Genomic DNA, 19,840 nt, shown 5'->3' with positions numbered 1-19,840 from the left:
CATGCTGCCAGGTGACACTGTCTCTCTCTTTGTCTGTCTCTGTCTGTCCTCTCTCTCACTGTCTGTCTCTTTTTCCTGCTTTAACATTCTCTATAATCTACAAACCGAGTTTGAACTTCGCTTATTATCGTAATCTATTTATTTATTTTTCAATTCTTCGTTTAATCTATAAATTGTTGGTGAATAGTAGCTTGTCTGCCTATTTATATGGGGAGTTAATTCATTGTGTGTAATTGTTTTTAATCTTTAAAATTCTGAAAGAAAGTTCTGATAGTCCCAGGTGAGATCTTTTTAATGGCTTGTTTTTTTCTTCTGACAGTCTAAAATGCAAAAATATTCATATTTATTGGATATACAACAGAGAAAAGCAGCAACATGAAATGTTTGACGATTTTGCTTAAAATCAACTCAAACAGTTAATCGACTATCAAAATTGTTGCCAATTGATTTTCTAAAGTACAGTATAAAAGCTAAAATATAGGCTTTCTCCCAACTTTTAAGATGTTTTTTATGAGGGTGTTGCTCAATAAATTGAAACTGAGATGTATTTGCTGATTAAATGATGGTGGCTTTTAGGGCTGTCCTCTACTAAAGAAATTCTTAGTCGACTAACCCTTATATGATTTTGTCGATTAATCGATTAGTTGATGTAATCGACAGAGCTGTGCTCTTTGAGAGGTGGTTAAGACTAGAAAAGCACAATATAAATGTAGTTAATGAACCATCTGTAAAACTGACTTTCTCCACAATTAATCCTGCAAAAGCACCACTTTAAATCTTGTGTTTACCAGAAATGTGCTCATAAGTTTCTTGGAAATGAGTAATTAAGCATGAATAAGCATAAAAAATGACTCATCAACTAAAGAAATCTTAGTCGACTAAGACCAAAACGACCGATTAGTCGACTAATCGACTAAGAGGGAGCAGCCCTAGTGGCTTTAAACTACTGGATCACTCTGGATCAACGATTTACACGAGAGGCTGGACTTTTTAAAATACTCTCTGGTGGAATGTTAGGAAATTACAGACCTGCTGTCTCCCCGCCTCTTTTTGGTTTAGTGACCATCAGCTGATGTGTCTTTGTCTTTGGATGAAAACATGAAACAAGTGTAGCTTTAGCTGACACTGAAGTGTATTAGTCCCACAGTATTCAATCGTTTGTCTTTCATGGGAGATTTATTTGCTTCAGTATACCTAATGGAGATGCACTTAATTTGCATTTTAATTTTCACAACATATAATATTCAAAATATATTATATAGTATTCACAGTTGGGTTGAAACAGAAGCACAGTAGCTTCAGTCAACTCTAATTCTTTGCTCTCTTTCTCTTCACACTCTGTTACGCATCAGTCTAATTCTGCCATCTTCTTCTCTGTATTGTCATTTTATGCCCAATTTCTCCCTCCCTCTTCTACTCACTCTCTCCCTTTTTATTTTCTCCTTTTCAAATCTTTATTTTGTTCTTTTTACTCTAGCTTTGTGTCCCACTTCTCTCTCCTTTCTCCTCAGGCGTTGTGTTGCAGTAGTAGCTCTACTGTAATCACAGCTGTACTCTCTACTGTCCGTAGCACTACACTATGGCTCCTAAAACTATTTCAGTGATGTAGGAACTGTGAGGTTTTAGTGTTTTGAAAAAATCAGAGTTTCTATAGAACAGCCAGTACTGCCACTGTGCAAGCTCCCTGCTTCACCCAAGTGCCAGCCTGCTCCAATGTGAACATTAAGAAATAAAACAAAAAAGTCATCATACGGTGCAAAGTGAAGTTGTGTGCAATAGTTGTTTGATGTGTCTGGACTTGAAATGAAGTGTAAACCGTAACTATGCAGGTGTACTTGTGTAGAATCTTTATTAGGGCTGCAACTAACGATTATTTTCATAGTCGATTAATCTGTCGATTATTTTCTCGATTAATCGATTAGTTGTTTGATCTATAAAAATGTCAAAACATGGTGAAAAATGTGGATCAGTGTTTCCCAAAGCCTAAGAGGACGTCCTCAAACGTCTTGTTTTGTCCAAAACTCAAAGATATTCAGTTTACTTTCACAAAGGAGAGAAGAAACTAGAAAATATTTACATTTAACAAGCTGGAATCAGAGAAATCTTCAAAAAAAAATGACTCAAATGATTAATCGATTATCAAAATAGTTGGCGATTAATTTAATAGTTGACAATTAATCGATTCATCGTTGCACCTCTAATCTTTATTTAATCCAGCAATCTGTTGTTGATGTATAATATAAACCACACAATTGATCAAATCATGAAGTAGAGTCTTCGTCACAGGTTTCATCAAAATCAATCACCTAAATTTGTAGTATTGTCTTCTGTTTTTGCCCACACCTACTAAAGAGCATTTAGTAAGTGCATATGTCTGCCAATGCTGAGCAATTCTCCAAATTGCAAAGCTGCACACTCTGTAAGTGGTTTATTCTTGTTTATGATCTGCCTTTGGGTGTTCATTGTCTTAAAAAAAAAAAAGAGTATATAAATCCATTTGCAAAGGTGTTTATAAGCAGAGTTGGAAATCCTGATGTCAGATTGTCCTACTCACACCTGAACTCAGCAAAAGAGTTCCAGACATTAGAAAGTGCATGAAAACCCATTTGTTTACTGAATCTCAATTTAATCTTTTTGGGAATACCTTACCTAAAATATGCTGTTGTCCTGTTTCATATCTTAAAACTTTACGGCTGTAATAGCAACATACTGTACAGGACCAAGTGTGTTTTTAATTCACTCTTCCCTGCCATGTGTGTTGTTGGATAATCTGCCAGACTATGGAGGGCCCCATCAAAAGCCCGGTGTTACTTTGAGTACAGTAGTATTTTGTGGGCAGCCATCCAATGTTGTGTATGTGCACAAAAGTAAAGCGTATGTGTGTGCATGCAGGACAATGTTTGGGCCACCATCTAATGCTGTGAAGTGTGTTTTTGTCCCTCGCCCAGGCCCCCTCAGCCAGGAGCTGAATTCCAGACAGGCAAACAAAAGGAACGGTCGGGTGGGGTGGGGGTGCTGTTATTGAGGCCTTGGCACAGGAGCAGGGACCCTGAGAAAGACAAGATATAGAGCAGAACCAAAAAGAACAGACAGAGTGTGTGTGTGTGTGTGTGTGTGTCTCTCTCTCTCTGTCGGTGTGTGTGTGTGTGTGTGTGTCTCTCTCTCTGTCGGTGTGTGTGTGTGTGTGTGTGTCTCTCTCTCTGTCGGTGTGTGTGTGTGTGTGTGTCTCTCTCTCTCTCTCTCTGTCAGGGTGTGTGTGTGTGTCTGTGTGTATGATAACAGGCGGATAGACTCACAGCCCTTCACGGTCTCTGCTCTGCCTTTTGTATGGACGTGTAATGCCATTATCTGCATTGCTATTGTATGCAGCATATTGTCCCTGTGTGGGTGTCTGTGCATAATTATCTTGTTGCTGCTGTATGCATTGTTGTTATTGTGCCAGTGTGTAAAGGGAATAATTAGACAATAAAGGGACAAGAGGGCGGACAGAGCCAAAGCAGAAGGTTTTCCCACAAGCTCATCTTCAAAGCAACGGTAAATAGAACAGCAGAAGAAGAGAAGTATGATGCCCTGCCTTGCTGAAAACAAACAGCCAGCTATATGAGATCTGAATTAAACTCCAGCTTCTCTTCATTAAGGATTCAGCTCCTCTCATCGACCAGCCTGGGAGCTCCAATTACTGCTGTACATTACAGGAATGGAGGTATTTTGGGGGGGGGGGGTGTTATAGTGGGCGTTTTATTGGGATAATGTAAAAGGGCAGCGCTCCCAGCAACAGGCAACAAAGGGAGAAACCAGGTCAAAAGTCTATTCAAATGTTCCCCAGCGACAATAAAAAGCGCAAAGGCAAATCCTTGAGTAATGTTGCTCATTAGAGTGCCCCAAAACATTGGGCAGGAAACTGACAGTTTGGTTCATTACTGTTTGCCTTTATCCTTGAGTGAGGCAATCAAAATGTGCTGAAGGTGCTCATAGACTGTAGAAATTCCCTCAGATCTGTGTTTAGATATACATGTCTGAAATGTCTCTGGCAGAAGTAGAGGAGTAGCCCATTTCATGATTTGGTCATAGACAACAGAGAGTCTTGCTGTTACTTGAATTTGTCTGGCGATTTCAGCGTGAGCCCTTACCGACAGAAGTTCCCAAATCTTGTCTCTACAGTTAGACATATTAGTTGCCGTCTTTGTGTAAATGACCCTTCTCTTTCACCCTCAAAGTTAGTTTTCTTCCGGTTTTGTGCCAGCCGCATGATGGAAAACGTCATCAACACGCTCACTCGCTCGCTGTGAATTCTCCGGACAATGACCTGCTCTCTTTACAAGGGCTCAATCGAACATTGCATTGACTTTGCACTAGGAAACTGTCAGGGTAATGTCTGTTTAATGTCCGGTCCAACTGATTCGGACGTTGCGTTCTGACATAGAGCTTCTCCATGTAATGTCTAAATAAGTTCAGGGTGACAGTGCATGTGTGAATTTCCATGACCTGTTTAATCACACCAGAACCACACACAACTGCAGCTACATTGCCAACGTTTTTTCAACGACGTTCAGGAACACCAATGATGATGAGCTGGCTTTGATTGAGCTGTGCCTTGCTGAAGAGCACCATGCCTGTAGTTTAAATGAAGAGGACTTGTACCTTGAAGCCTAGTCAGTAATGGTCTGTTTCATTCAGAGTTTACAGACACTAACACACACACACACACACACACACACACACACACACACACATTAACACAAACCCATACACCCACACACACATTAACACACACAAACAGAGGGTTATTCACAAGAGGCACTCTGACGTTGGAGTAGGGAGAGGCCTGTGTGTTCATCTGTCCCTCTCGTTCTCTCGTTCTTCTCACTCTCTTCCCCCTTATTTCTCTGAGTGTCTCTGGTCCCATGATTGGCTGTGGCGGATAAGAGGAAGTGTAGACAACTGCAGTGTTTTAGACTGTGTTGTAGGGTAGAGATGTGACAGGGCTGGCCATTTAAATATGTCAGCTAGACAAGCATTATCAATTCCTCATTTCTCCATTTCAACATCACCATTCTCTCTCTCTCTCTCTCTCTCTCTCTCTCTCTCTCTCTCTCTCTCTCTCTCTCTCTCTCTCTCTCTCTCTCTCTCTCTCTCTCTCTCTCTCTCTCTCTCTCTCTCTCTCTCTCGTTATGTGTTTGCGTGAGTGTACTTAAAGGAAAAATACAGATACACAGCCTGGATAAACAGGTCAAAGGTTGACAGACTGGCAGACCAGACACATGAATCAAACCCACGCAGCACTGCTCTCAAAGTGAGAGAGAGCAAAGGGGCAAAAAAACTCAATCGTCATTAAGTTGCTTTGTGGTGGAAAAGCAGTGAGAGCTTTGACTTAGCAGTTGATGAATAATTCCTGGCATGGACAGAGACACAGAGGATGTAAACGCTCAGAAGTTGATTAATTCTGCCTATAAAGAGGGAAGAAGAAGATGAACGGAGGAAAAGTGAAGGATGCTGGAAAATAATACACCACGATCAGATATTAAAATATTGTCTGGAACTGAGATAAGGGCTTAGTAAATATTTGTATTTTGTACAGAAGAGTTTGAAAGCATATCTTTTTTTATTTTGATTGTTTTCTTTCCACTAGACTGAAGTAAGGCATGTTATGGAAGCAACATAGCCCAAAATCTCCAACTTGACCAGTGCATGAATAAAACGATGTTTTGCCTGTAGTGTCTCGCCTTCATCCATAAAAATCAACATTTTATCACATGAGGACTCCACATGGCGGCAGCTGTGTGTGTCTTTGTGTTCAGCTCTTTCCATGTGCTTGTCGTTCCATGACTTCCCACAATCCCCTGGGAAGCAGGAAATTCAGGCCCAGGGATTAATACCTGGGTTGGCATGGCAACTGTGACGCGGGGTTATTGCCATGGCAGATAACCAGAAAGAAAGGGGGAACATAAGAGAGTGAAGTTGTTCTGTCGGATCAGTGGACAAATGCTGCATTCGGATGTGATGGGAAAAGTCAGGCCTTTTTTTTGCTTTTACCAAGGAATGTTTTTAATCTACAACATGTATGTAAAAGTGTGATAAGAAACCAAATGACTGCCCCACAGCACAACATTACAGCAGTATGAGCTGAGGATTGATTGGCGATTCAATACCAGTGACTCAACAATTTCCTGGTCAGCTGCTGAGGTTTCTGGTTCTCAAGTCTCTTTTCAGCCACACTCTGTTTTGGAGGAGAGGGAGAGGCGTAGTCGAAATTTCTTCTTAAAGCTCAGATGAACAGCTGATGCACCGTGCACTTAATTCAATTGCGCACACACTCCCAGCGGACCTGTGGGGGTGTTTTATGACGATGCAGCTTCCCATTTTAAGAGCATTGAGTAGAAAAGAACTGACAGAGAATAAGAAGAAGCAAACTAATGTTATAACACATGACCAGACGGAGACTATTCCCTGTGGTTCTTATGTGTGAATGCTACAACAACACATTTTTCTTCTTCATATGAATTCACATCAAGATTTTACAAATAACCGACGGGATGTCAAATCACTGCAGCTGTGCATCCCTGCCTGTTTATATGAGGAGTTAATAGAAATTTGTCAATGTGTCAATTCCTTCTTCTTTTTTTAATTAAGGTCACAGCCTATTTAAATTGCTTTTTGCTTCCAATCAACAGTCCAAAACACAAACATTTTCAGTTTACAGTGATATAAAGCAGAGAACTTGAACAATTAATAGGTTATCGAAATTGGCAATTCATTTATAACAAAATATCTTGCACTAGTTCCTGTGTGGTAGTTGTTTGCTATTTAAATGTCTTTTTGAAGTAGTCCGTGTCTTATCTTGGCACAAAATATACATTTGGCTGCACAGCATGGCCAAGTTAGTCGGTGAGTGTGTGTGTGCGTATGTTTGCATGGGAGAACTAATCTTGTCTTTTTCTTCTGGGAATCTGTCTGAGATGATATCTGTGAAAACACGCGCACGCAGGCATACACACATCGCCTCGGGCAAAAAGTAAAGTTATGTCATCGTGAAAGTGTTGTTGCTTCACTGCAAGTACGCAAATTCCTTGAACATGTGGCATGAAGGAAATTCGAATTTTGTTTCAAAAGAAGATTGATAAACAAATGGAAGAAAATCATATTTTCTCTGCTTCTGCTGTCTTTGACTGGTCCTACACAGCAGCTGTCTGATATGTCTATTACATTAATTAGTTACATTCAGTATGAATATGAAGCAGGGTGTATATAAGTCAGTACTAGTCAGCCCTCCCTTAATGAGTAGGATAGACAGATCAAAGCATCCGTCTGTTAATCAAATATGTACTACTGTAGTCTCTACTTTCCTAGTTACTGACATCTTCTGCTCTTTTTTGCTAATCTTTTTTGTACTTTTTGAATATTTAACAAAATAATATTCTGTAGTGGTCTTTTTTTTTTTAAATCTAATGTTTTGGATTTTTTGTTTAGTCTGTCTCTCATTGTTCTGTGTTATATACTGTAATTTCTTTCTACTTTACTCATTCATTTATATTTTGTAACTGTTTTAAAAGGTGCTACATAAATACAACTTTACTTACTTACATGCATATGCACATGTGCATGCAATTAGCTTAAACTACTAAATACCTACTCAGTCACTGACACTGCAAGCGTCAGTCTATATAATGTGTCCCTGTGTCTTAAATGTGACTTCGACTTGCTTCACACATGGCAGCTCTCTTATCTAAAGCCTGGTGCATTCAGGAATGTGGTCAAATGACAATGCATCAAGCAGGGCTGTTGTACTCAAGTCTGGCCTTGGACTCGAGTCCGGACTCAAGACGGTTTTCCTACGGTCTCGGACTTGTCTCGGACTCGCTGGTATTTGGACTTGTCTCCCAGGGCAGCAGAGTGCCGCCTACAAAAATGAAGGCATCGGTGCATTCCTGCTTTTGAATTTTCTCTCCTCTTTGTCTTTTTCTGTGCTCTCACATTTTTTCACTTGTGTAATTTATTCTTAAAGCGTTTGAAACAAGGCAGGTTTGCTGGGAGATTTACAGAGCAATAAGTAACACTTCTAATCCAAAACAAAATGCTAATACACCTCAGTTTTACTTCTTGCTGTGTACCATTTTGCCCCTCCCGCTTTCATTCATATTGTTTTCTTGTCTTTTCCTCCCTCTACGCCCCTCATCTCCTGTGCATTGTTAATCTGCCTCATTTTCTATTTCAGTTTGAGTTTCCTGCAGATACAGAAATAGTCCTGACACACACACACACACTTTGTTTTTTCTTATGTCTCCACATACACACTCGTTCCCCTCCAGGGTCCGAATGTCTCACTTTGACACTAATAACCAAACCAGTACAACTAATGATGGATGAATGACTACATTGCATCACTTTACAGATACTGTATGCAGACCCTTATTAACAGGTGTGCAGTTAGTTGGCAAAATCCCAAAACCTTAAAACATATATGTCAGCTTTAAAACCTATTTCAAGGGTCTTCTTCAAACTGACTTGATATTCCACCTGGTATTTCCTGTAATTTCTCTGATTTTTAATAATTTCTGTGGTGAAATGATGGTGTTTTTTTTTTTTTTTTTTTTTTTTTTTAACTGTATTTCCATCTGGTGTTAGAAACATATTATAACAGTTCATCAGCGTGGTCCACTGTGAGGATTCTAGCATGGCGCTTTCCCTCTGTAATCTTTTAAAGTTCACAGACGAATACATTACTGTAATTAGACAGAGAGAGAGACTGCGTCAGAGTGGCAGGATGAGGCAGCAGTCTGGAGCTCAGTGATTGATAAGGGGCGGGGGCAGCGGGAGAGCACACCCAGGGGAGGGGGCCCCTGCTGTCAGCCTAGCACCAGTGAGACACTCCCTTGGGTGGCCCAGGTCTAGAGGTGGTCGGAAAGATGAGTGAGGGGAACAATGGCTCTATACACCAGCTGTGGATTGTATGAATTAGCTGAAGAACAATTCATTCGATGAATAAATGAGGAATAATTCAAATGTAGATGTGAGAAGGCCGACCTCCTTTTCCAAAAAGTCAAAAACAAAGAAAAGAGCTTTTACTTTAAGACTCCGACTCAGATGTGTTTTTAATTCACAAAAGTACATTTAGTATTATTCTTTGTGTCTCCATATATTGATTGTAACCATGCATTTGGCATATTGTATACGTTTCACGGTTCATCATCATGTGTAAATAAATCACACAAAAACTCCAATCTATAACATACGATATTAAACACCTTCTACTGTATATACTGCATTTTGTTCTAGTAAAACCCTTGATTTTTATGGAATGAACACGAGTTTAACTTAACCATTTTAATTTTGAATTCTTCAGCATGAATCAACATCTTGATCTTTATTATTTTTTAATTCGTCCATATTGCCCGCTCTTAAACTGAAGTTACTTACACGTCACGAAAATAATATAAGCAACTTTTCAATTCAAGCCACACAGCAGTTTAAATTGCCGTTATCCTTTTGCTATTATGATAATTTAGTTTTTTTGTAATTTAAAATATTTTAAGCAATTTAAATGTGAATGTAGACCTTTGTGTAATCTTCTAATTGAGACATTACAAAAAAAATGGTGTCTGACGGTTCACTTTCTCTCTTTTTCCCAGCTGTTTCGAGAGGTACGCATCATGAAAACTCTCAACCATCCCAACATAGGTGAGTTCCACTCCAGATAATTATCTTGTGTTTGTTTCCATGCTGGCCTTGGTGTTAACGCCTCGTCTTTTGTGTGTTACAGTGAAGCTGTTTGAGGTGATTGAGACCGAGAAGACTCTTTACCTGATTATGGAGTACGCAAGCGGAGGTGAGTGACATCCCCACCACCACCATCATGGCCAACTATTGAATGGTGCCAATTAGATAGATTTCTTTGACTGAGCTATACAGTACAGCCGATGAACTCATTAATTTAGGGTATAAAAGATTGAGTCCATTCCCTTTTTCCTCCATTTTCATTATTGAGATGTCGTGTTCTCTCTCTGTGAAAAAGGCAAATCACTTTTCTTTACTTCTCTACTGTTTCCTCTACTTCCCCTTTGTTGTGCTCCTCTATTCATCTTGCTCTTTAACATTGTTCAACTGTTTCCCATGCACATTTCTATTTTTGCAGCTTTTTGTTGTTCTTTCCTCTCTTCTTGTGATCCTTTAATCTCTCTCCGCTGCTCTTTCTGGATGTTGTGTGATCTCTTACTTCCAATACCTAATAAGGAGGCAGCAGCTCACCAGCCGACATGCTCTGTTCAACTCAACTTCAGCCTTTTTTCTTTTCTTTTTTTTTATTTTTAGGATCTCTAAGGTCAAATGGTTGGCTGGAGTGCACACATACACACACACACACACACACACACACACACACACACACACACACACACACAATATACTGTATATGGAGACCTGCACACAAAAATAATTGAAACATTTGAGTTTGTGGAATATGAATGCAATACCAGGTTTGGAAATATCAGGATTGTTTTTTTAATGTGTCATGTCATAAAAATCTAACACAAGGTGTTACCACATACACATACCCATGTGCTCTTACTCATGTCACATTTAAGCCGCCTACACATGATCCGCCGTAAAACTGCTCTGTGCTGCCTGTTCCATTGTTTTCCTATGCGAAGAGCGGTGGAGACAACTCGAAGGAAGTGCTATCTTTGGTATGGTGCACCGCTCGGAATTGCCACCTAGCGCTGCACTCAAGATTCAAATTATTTCAACTTTGACATCATTGCCACTGACCTTACAAGGTGCAACAATGAAAGGAGGTAGCCAGAAGCAATGATGACGTGCACTGTACCTGCAAACTGTGCATTGTGTCTGAAGTGCTTGCACTATGCTCTGTGCCCTATCTCACGTTTTTTTCATGTGTAGGAGGATTTATCCCAGGTTTCAACCCTTTACGGTATTGCTACATTTGCTCCTGTAATGCTCTAAAACATATTTGTGCAAGTTTGGCGCAGACCTGACTCTAAACTCATAAACACCAGAGTGAGACCAGAGATTTTATAACACTTAAACACACATCAACACATACTGAGGGAATAAACATTCTAAATTAGCATATATAGTTTGCAAGGGTTGTTGTATGAGCTTGAGTGAGTTCAAATTTGCTGGGAAGTGGGCAGGGGTGTCGCAGCAAAGACACAGTGCTGAGCATTGATGTGTGCAAAAAGAATGAGAACCAAACCTGTTAATAAGGACAACCTAGTTGCTGGTGACAGTTGTGTGTGACTATTAAGCAACTTCCATGCTGGCCCGAACTACAGTCTTGCTCTCTTTTTTCTCCTCCAGGCGAAGTGTTTGACTACCTCGTGGCTCATGGCAGAATGAAGGAGAAAGAGGCCAGAGCCAAGTTCAGACAGGTCCGTTAAGCGTCATTCCTTATCTCACTCGTCTTTCTGTCGGTCGGTCTGTCTGTCTGTCCGTCCCTACACAAATATTAGCTGCCATGTGGTCAAATGTTGACATATGACAGCCAGCTATTCCTTGTGGTTGGAAAACTGAGCATAACAAAAGTCTGGACTGATTAAGAAGAGAGGAAGAGGACATACTGTATTAATTAATCTTGTCAACGTTACAAGAGCTAAAATCTGAGATACTTCAGTGTCAGAGTTGATGTGACTTATTGCTTATAGTCCTTGCTTTGCTTGTAACTGGGCAGTGCAGAAATGAAGAAATGCAGTACATTTTTCCACTGTGGTTCAGACCAAATAAAACAAACAGTAGGTGTGATTGCACAGAAAGAAAGTCAGTCATCTGCTTTTTGTTTGTGATGTTGAGTTACATTGTTGGTCAAGGAGGGCGTGTGAATGTGTGACTGGAGCTCCTAGTTTAGCTTCTATTTACATGTTAAGTACAAACATTAAGTGCAATTATCGTCATATTATTGTCTTTTTCTCTCCTCAGATTGTCTCGGCAGTGCACTACTGTCATCTGAAGAACATCGTTCACAGAGACTTGAAGGTGATTACACAATGTTACAAGAAAAAAATGAAAAAGGGTTTAAGAACCTTCTTTAGATAACCAGATATCTGTGAAAGTCTCTGTCTCAATCGTTATCACATTGAACAGACTGTATGCACTCAGCTTTTCAGTAACAATACTTAATTATAGATATTTTTCTGCTATTTGTGCAGGCGGAGAACCTGCTATTAGACGCCGACTCCAACATCAAAATAGCCGACTTTGGCTTCAGTAACGAGTTCACTGCGGGCAGTAAGCTGGACACGTTCTGCGGCTCCCCGCCCTATGCCGCCCCAGAGCTCTTCCAGGGGAAGAAGTACGACGGTCCAGAGGTGGACATCTGGAGCCTGGGTGTCATCTTGTACACACTGGTCAGTGGGTCCTTGCCCTTTGACGGACAGAACCTAAAGGTGGGTGACGTGGAGGCTGTTTTGGTCCAGTATAAATGTAATTTGAGGAGACAGAAAGCTGGCTTACTGCAGTTAGAACATGGGGTGCAGTGCACAATAACTATGTGTGTGCTTTGTTGTTTTCCTTCACTTATTATTGGTATTATGTAGAAGAAAAAGACTGTACCATAGAGACATTATTAGAAGTTCATTTTTAGATACAATCACCTGTCACTGCACTTTGCTTTTGAAGGCCAGAACACTGGGCGGTGTAAAATGCCAGATAAAAGTAGTTCTTATGACTTCTGTTAAAACAGCATGCTAGTAATATCTAAACCCTTTTCTCATTTTGCTAAAACACCTGTAGCACATTGCACATTGTCCTTCACAATGCAAACTGGTTTTAATCTTTCTCCTCTCGGGGTTTTGCAACATGGTTAAAATCAGTATTAGGATAATCAGTATAGATAGCAAGTGATTCCACATTTGAAAACAATGAAATTGCTGTATTGTATAAAATATTGAACTTCACATTAATAATAGCATGATATCAAATTAGGAAATTTCAAATTATCCTTTTTTCCAGTGTTCTTATTGAATGTGTTTGAAGTGACCTTGTGGAGTTTTCTTGTAAATAAAGAAAAGTCATACATGCATTTATAATGCATTCCAAGATGTTTTTATCCTTGAGGCCTAACAAATGTGATGAATGCATTTCTTTCCTCAAAAAACACTTTTGCAAAGCTGATTTTTAAATCCTGCATTGTTAACATCAATGTTTACTAGCCTTCAGTCTTCTTCTTCACTGCCTTTGTTGGCACATTGCAGCATATCTTCGCACATTGCCACCACCTGTCAGTCACTGGAAACCATTGGCAGGAACGTGTGCACGTACCCTAGAAAAACTAAACGGGGCCCACTCGTAGAAAAACAGCTCCACTAGAGGTCAAAAGTGAACATTTTAATCACATGCACGTGCATTACAATATCACATAATAAAATAAACAGTATTTAAATATTGCCTAGTCCCGATCTTTTATAGATTCAATGTCCCTGTAGTGGAAATTGATTGTGTTTATCAATATGTTTTGCGTTCAGGAGCTGCGGGAGCGTGTTTTGAGGGGGAAATATCGTGTGCCCTTCTACATGTCTACAGACTGCGAGGGAATCCTGCGCCGCTTCCTGGTCCTCAACCCTGCCAAGCGCTGCTCGCTGGACGTGAGGAGGAAACATACATACAGCAAGTTCAGATTGACCACATTAGTGTCTAAATATTGAGCTCTCCTTCTCTTTCCTCACCAGCAAATAATGAAAGATAAGTGGATAAATATCGGCTATGACGGCGAGGATCTGAAGCCCCACACAGAGCCTGTGGAGGACTTAAACAATGCCAGCCGCATTGGTGAGAAACACATTCATTTATTTGCCTAATCATTGATCACACAATTGCCTGGCGTTGAGTTGGATTGTGTGGCAGGTTACTGTAACAGTAAACAAATATATTCAGTGAGGGTAAGCTGGGAACATCTGGCCCCTGTCCACAGAGTCTTTAACTGCCATCTCTGGAGGGTTGCTTTTTTGTATTTTTTGGGGGAGGTTGGGGACATGGAATCTGATTGGGTCATGTTCAAAGCCTCCAGTACAGAAGTGTCTGTCTGTAGTTGTGGCCGCAAAGTCATCAGTGTCTGTCATGATGGCTCGATGGTGTTTTAAGCCCCCAACGTCGGCTTCAAGGCAGCGCTGCGACCGTCGACTTCAAGGCATCTAACCTTAACCCTAACCCTAACCATTGCCTAATCCTAGTGCCTTCCTGGCAGCGCTGCCTGGAAGACGACGTTAGGGGCTTAAAACACCAAACACCGTCATGATGACTTTTGGTTGGTTAAAGAAGTTCTGGTGCACTGTTCAACCTCCCAGGGAAAGCTTATGCCAGAGATCTCTTATTGCATCACTCAAAGCTTCCTCCACATGAATGTCCTGTGGGACGTCATCATTTAGAATCATAAAAGTTTAAGATGACCTAAATGGTGCTCCACACATTTTCTACTAGAACTGAAGGTTCACACCAAGCAGAGCACTCAGGTTGAACCTTTCATAATTGTACACGTCAACCTGCATGATTCCTGTGTAGCTTGTCACTTTCTGTGGAACTTTAATTACAATGTTTGTAATTTAATTTGTCTCATTCCAGATGTGATGGTTGGGATGGGCTTCACCAGAGATGAGATCAGAGATTCACTGTCTAGTCAGAAGTACAATGAGGTCACCGCCACCTACCTGCTGCTGGGACGCAAGAATGAGGTGAGTGTATCAGCTGTTTGTTTGTTTTTTCGCAGCTTTCTTTGTATTTAAGTGGAATATGAGTTAATGGTTTATGCATTTATTTGACAGCGTATGTCATAACTTTTGCCAGATAAGATCATATACTAAATCAAATATCACAAAATTAGGAAATACCACAGAATGGGAATCAGATTTAGGATGGACAGGGTGTCATCAACAGTTCATATTGCAAATTTTGGGTTTCATTGTACTAGACTAACATGGTCTTGTTTATAGCCCTGGGTTGAATAGAAGAGAAGCTGTAAGCAGCGTAATCAATGTCCGTCTCCAGCCATTTTGTAGTGTACATTTTTTTTCTGTGTCTGTGTGTCCGTCTCTCAGACGGAGGGCAGTGAGTCTCGGTCAGCTAGCAGTCTGAGTCTAGCTCGAGTCCGACCCGGCACCCTCACCAACGGAACCAGCAAACACCCCACATCGTCCTCCTCCTCCTCCGCTGCAACTTCTTCTTCCTCTGGCCACAAGGCGCAGCGCAGCGCCTCCACTTACCACCGCCAGAGACGACACTCTGACTTCTGTAAGGCTAAATGGCGAGATCATTGACGTTTTGTGATAAGTTAGAGTTGGTTTAATAAATTCTCAAATGTTGAAAGGGCTACAGAAATCTACCTCACTGAGAACTTTGTATCCTATCTCTCAGGTGGTCCAGCGCTTCCAGGTTCGACAAACCCTAAGCGGAGTCCCAGTGGTGTAGGCGAAGGTCCAGGCCTGAAGGAGGAGCGGCTGTCAAGCCGCAAGCCGAGCACCAGTACCGTTGGCTCTCGTAGCATCCCTGCCCCCTCCAGTCCCATGGTTAGCTCTGCTCATAACCCAAATAAGGCAGAGATACCTGACCGGCGCAAGGAAGTTACCGCAACCACAGTAAGGCCAAAATGATATTTTGTGGGTGTGATGAATCATCCAGATTCAGACATCTGTCACCTTTAATCCGTTATCAATAGAACAGGTACAGATGGCAGAATCCTCAATCTAATCCTAATCCCATTTACTCAGATTAGACTACACTGACACAGATATTATAGAGACTGCAAAGTCCTTCACAAATTAGAGAAGAGTTTAACTGTACAACACTTGCAAACATAGATGAATAACAAACTGTAGATTGACGCAGCAGGGCGAATATGGAGGTAACGGTTGTTCAATAAGATAATGAGTGAATGATGATGTATAATGAATAATGATGAATTTAAAGAGTTGAAGACAGCAGCCAGATTAACCTGAGATTAACTCTTTAATGTTCTGTATGGGAGATACAGGCAGAACACATGACTGTCTGAGGTCAAACAATCAAGAGAAGTCTTTACTTCTTTAACTATTTGAAAAGCCTTTTTTTAATTTAGGGCTTTTCAAATAGTGTGACGTAAATTATCTGACATAATAAATGTTCTTTCATTGTGTTATGTTGTAAACTCCTTTACCCCGCCACATCAGATTAAAACAGACAATTGAGAAGATCATACATTCATATGATTTTGGATTTCTGATTCTTTCTCCAGAATAACGTCCCTGCCAGTGCCATGACTCGAAGAAACACGTATGTGTGTACAGACCGATCCAGCACTGATAGACACACACTGCTGCAAAATGGCAAGGAAAACAGGTGAGAGGAGCTGTATATGTAATGTAAAAGATAAGCAAAGTGCCCTCACAGCTAAAAGTGTGGACATTTTGGTAATTCTTCATTTTTTGATAGGACTCTTTTTTTTTTCAAATGCAACATGAGGTAGAGCTGGGCGATATGGATAAAGTCAAATATCACAATATTTTTGACCAAATACGTCATTGTACATGTTGCGGCGATATTGTAGGGTTGACTATTGGTGCTTTCACAAAATATTGACACAATGAGAGTTTTGATTAATAATCACCAATAATGTTTATACAATGAGTGGGTAAAGGCAAATAATAAAACAGCTAGTAAGTCTGGTAAGTTCAGAAAATTACATTACTGTAATGCAGTCTTTAAAACCAGGAAAAGACAACACTCATATATAATATCAATATATTGCCCAGCCCTAACAAAAGACAGCGTTTTTCTGGCTTTATTTGTGGAATTTTGGACGACAGCCAACGGTCATGAAGCACATATGTATAAACAAATAAAAAGTGATACTGAAGGTTTCAGCATCACCACAAGTGATAGCGCCAGTTCAAACAGCCAAGAGCAAACTGGGGGTCTGTTTTGACTTTGTGCCAGCTCTAAATTTAATCATATCTTGTATCCAAACTCCCTTAAGGACCTCCAAGAGTTGAGGTTAGGTTTAGGATTTAGGTTTGGGTTAGGAAAAAGATTGTGTCAACTTGAATTGCCCTGTTGCATCCTGTTTAACTCAATCTAGGAAACACATACATATTCATAATAAATACAGTGTGAAGGGATGTTGTAAAGACTGGTTCCACTGGTATAGTACAGCTTGTCTCTTTCTGCATAGAGCTTAGAGAGTGTTTGGCCCAGAGTGTTTGTCTCACATACATTTTGTCTCTTCAAGAGAGGATAAAGGGTTGAGACTATGCGTGAGTGGGTTTGTGTGTGTGTGTGTGTGTGTGTGTGTGTGTGTGTGTGTGTGTGTGTGTGTGTGTGTGTGTGTGTGTGTGTGTGTGTGTGTGTGTGTGCGTGTGTGCGTGTGTGTGTGTGTGTGTGTGTGTGTTTATGTACCCAATATGAACTGTCTGTTGTGACAGATGGTTGTCTGCTTGGCAGTGTCCGAGTATGGCATCCACAGTCTCTTCTCTCTCCCTCTCCCTGTCTCCCTATGGTCACTCTCTCACTATCTCACTTTCATTCTGGCTGACCTGTTTTCCATCCCTCTTTCTCTTTATCACTCACTCTGTAATATTGCCTCTCTGAGGAAGAGCCAGAAGGTTCCTGTCTGTCGTCTGACCTCCAGTAGAAAATGTTCCTGCACAGATGGGGGGGGGGGCCCTCTGGGCAGGTCAGCCAGAGGGTTTATCAAATTATCAAATGGATAAGAGACCGTTGAAGAGTTTTCAGGAATTCATTGAAAGCAGCAAAGAAAAACATGAAGGAGTCATAAACTGCACAAAAGCATAGAACATTGTTGAAAATAAGTCAGTAAACTGCACAAACATGGTCATGTTGACCAACCATGATGCTTCATTAGATACCAAAGAAAGCTCAAACAGTGTTCTCGATGGAGCGCTGACTCACTGGTGTTTTAGAGTCAGTTTGTGTTTCGCCCCTCCGTTTTGATTTGACGTCACACCCAACACTATTACATTCAGGCATTACACCGAGTCACCTTTACCGCCCCATTTTGTGATTTAACAGGTGGTGGTGAGGGACAGGTCAAAAGAAGACAGGATGAGAAAAAGAGAAAAGGGGAACTGAGCAGGAGAGAGCAGCAGGGTGAAGTGAGGACTGGCATTGTGCCAACGTAACCCTCCATTTGCCTCAGAGGCCTTGTCAATGTGATGCCATGCCAGAGTGGATGATGGGACAAACACGTGCATCGACACAAACACGCAGTCACATTTAGTTAAAGGTACACAAGAGACACAAAACACTGATTATGTACACAACAGCGTGTGTGTGACTATAGTTAATCATATTTGTTTGTATAAAACATACAGGTGTATCAAACACACGTTGCAGTGTATACTCACATTACACACACACAGACAATCTATGATGACGCTAGAAGATAAATGACATCATGCCAAGACATACTGTTGTTGCAAATAAGAGTTTGATGTAGACAAACATACACAGTCCTGATGTCCAAGGGCCAAATATCCTGCTGAGGTACTTTTACTAAACTAACTAAAGTGTACTTGACTTAAAGTTATTTTTATGTAAATACTGTTGAACTCTGAAATTCATGTAATTTAACTTATTCAATGATAATAAGCCTTTTATCTTTATCTAGAAATAATTAAAAACGTTTGAACCATCTTCAGCACAGGTGTACAAAGGACTGGCTGATTTAGGGCCCTATCTGGTACCCGGCGCAGCGCGAAGCCCGACGCAAGTGTCTTTGCTAGTTTAAGACCGACACAGTTGTGCCCTGTGCCCATGGGCGTGCTGGTCTTACAGGGAGGTGTGTTCAGGTGCATTCTTGGCGTATTGCTATCTTGAGGCAGCGGGAAGTGATTGCGCCATTGACCAACAAAAACCTGGTCTAAAGTCAGTAGCGCAGAATTTCATTGTTATTTTAACAGCAAATTAGTGAAATGCGCCTAGGCTGCACAGCGCACGCACACTATGCTTGTTACACACACAGGGACACGCAGCAGCACACAAACATGCAAAAGATTACAAATAAAAATATTACGGTGCAAATCCGCCATCATAATAGCAATGCTCCAAGGTCCAAACGCACCTGGCTTTTAAAGGGAATGGGAGACACTTCCCTTTCCCCGTGACACTGATTGGTTTATTGCATCTTACGCCCAAAACACACCTATGAATTAATGAAGACACTAAGTACAACCCTTTTGAACCATGCGCCCGGCGCACAGACCCTTTTTTTCCGCCGTCAAACTAGCAAAAGTGGATTTGGACACGCCCTAAATGCACCTGCGCCATGCGCTTAGATCGTTAAAATAGGGCCCTTAATCTAAAAGTGTCATTCCTGATGATAGTCTCAACCCTCTTTACTGTCATGTAAATGATTTATACTCATAACTTTTATAAGCATCGTGCTGCAACAGAGAAGGAAAAAAAATAACAGTATAAATTTAAAACGGAAATCTCAGGTGTTGACGGTGAAAGGGAGTCCGCTTTTCTTCCCCACTTTTGCACCAACTCTACCTCTCTTAATCCTTGTCTCCACTCACCATTTTTTCAGTCTTCATCTCTCAGGCCTCTCCACCCTTCTCTTCTCTTTTCCTCTCCTCCCTCCATCCCTGGTGTGCACCCCCTGCAGTTAGCTGCAGTAGTCATATAGTTCACATTGATGTTAAACGATTTTGCTCTGCAACGGCTGCGCTTCAACGTAATTCATTTAATGGTTCTGCCCCACTTGAACCTTGTGTGCCGGTGTTATCTAGAGCGTTATGTAAAGCAGCCTCAGGCCACCAGCCAGTCAGAGGTGTGTGTGTGTGTGTGTGTGTGTGTGTGTGTGTGTGTGTGTGTGTGTGTGTGTGTGTGTGTGTGTGTGTGTGTG

At 41.0% G+C, this 19,840-nt stretch overlaps 1 protein-coding gene across 3 annotated transcripts in view; it reads left to right on the top strand.

Annotated features, from left to right (window-relative positions):
• Positions 1-19,840, top strand: part of mark4 (microtubule affinity regulating kinase 4) — a 64,880-nt gene that overhangs the window by 28,712 nt on the left and 16,328 nt on the right. For all 3 annotated transcript variants that reach the window (XM_036001015.1, XM_031304173.2, XM_031304174.2), the window contains exons 4-14: positions 9,627-9,675; positions 9,758-9,823; positions 11,314-11,384; positions 11,929-11,985; positions 12,159-12,395; positions 13,473-13,592; positions 13,677-13,776; positions 14,566-14,675; positions 15,039-15,231; positions 15,355-15,575; positions 16,211-16,314. In XM_036001015.1, coding sequence (XP_035856908.1) covers positions 9,627-9,675; positions 9,758-9,823; positions 11,314-11,384; positions 11,929-11,985; positions 12,159-12,395; positions 13,473-13,592; positions 13,677-13,776; positions 14,566-14,675; positions 15,039-15,231; positions 15,355-15,575; positions 16,211-16,314 — 1,328 coding nt within the window. The remainder of the gene's footprint in view (positions 1-9,626; positions 9,676-9,757; positions 9,824-11,313; positions 11,385-11,928; positions 11,986-12,158; positions 12,396-13,472; positions 13,593-13,676; positions 13,777-14,565; positions 14,676-15,038; positions 15,232-15,354; positions 15,576-16,210; positions 16,315-19,840) is intronic.

This window comes from Sander lucioperca, chromosome 5, assembly GCF_008315115.2.
Source record: "Sander lucioperca isolate FBNREF2018 chromosome 5, SLUC_FBN_1.2, whole genome shotgun sequence".
NCBI lineage: Eukaryota > Metazoa > Chordata > Actinopteri > Perciformes > Percidae > Sander > Sander lucioperca.
Note: the sequence above shows the minus strand (reverse complement) of the source record. Positions and strands in the feature narration are given on the sequence as shown.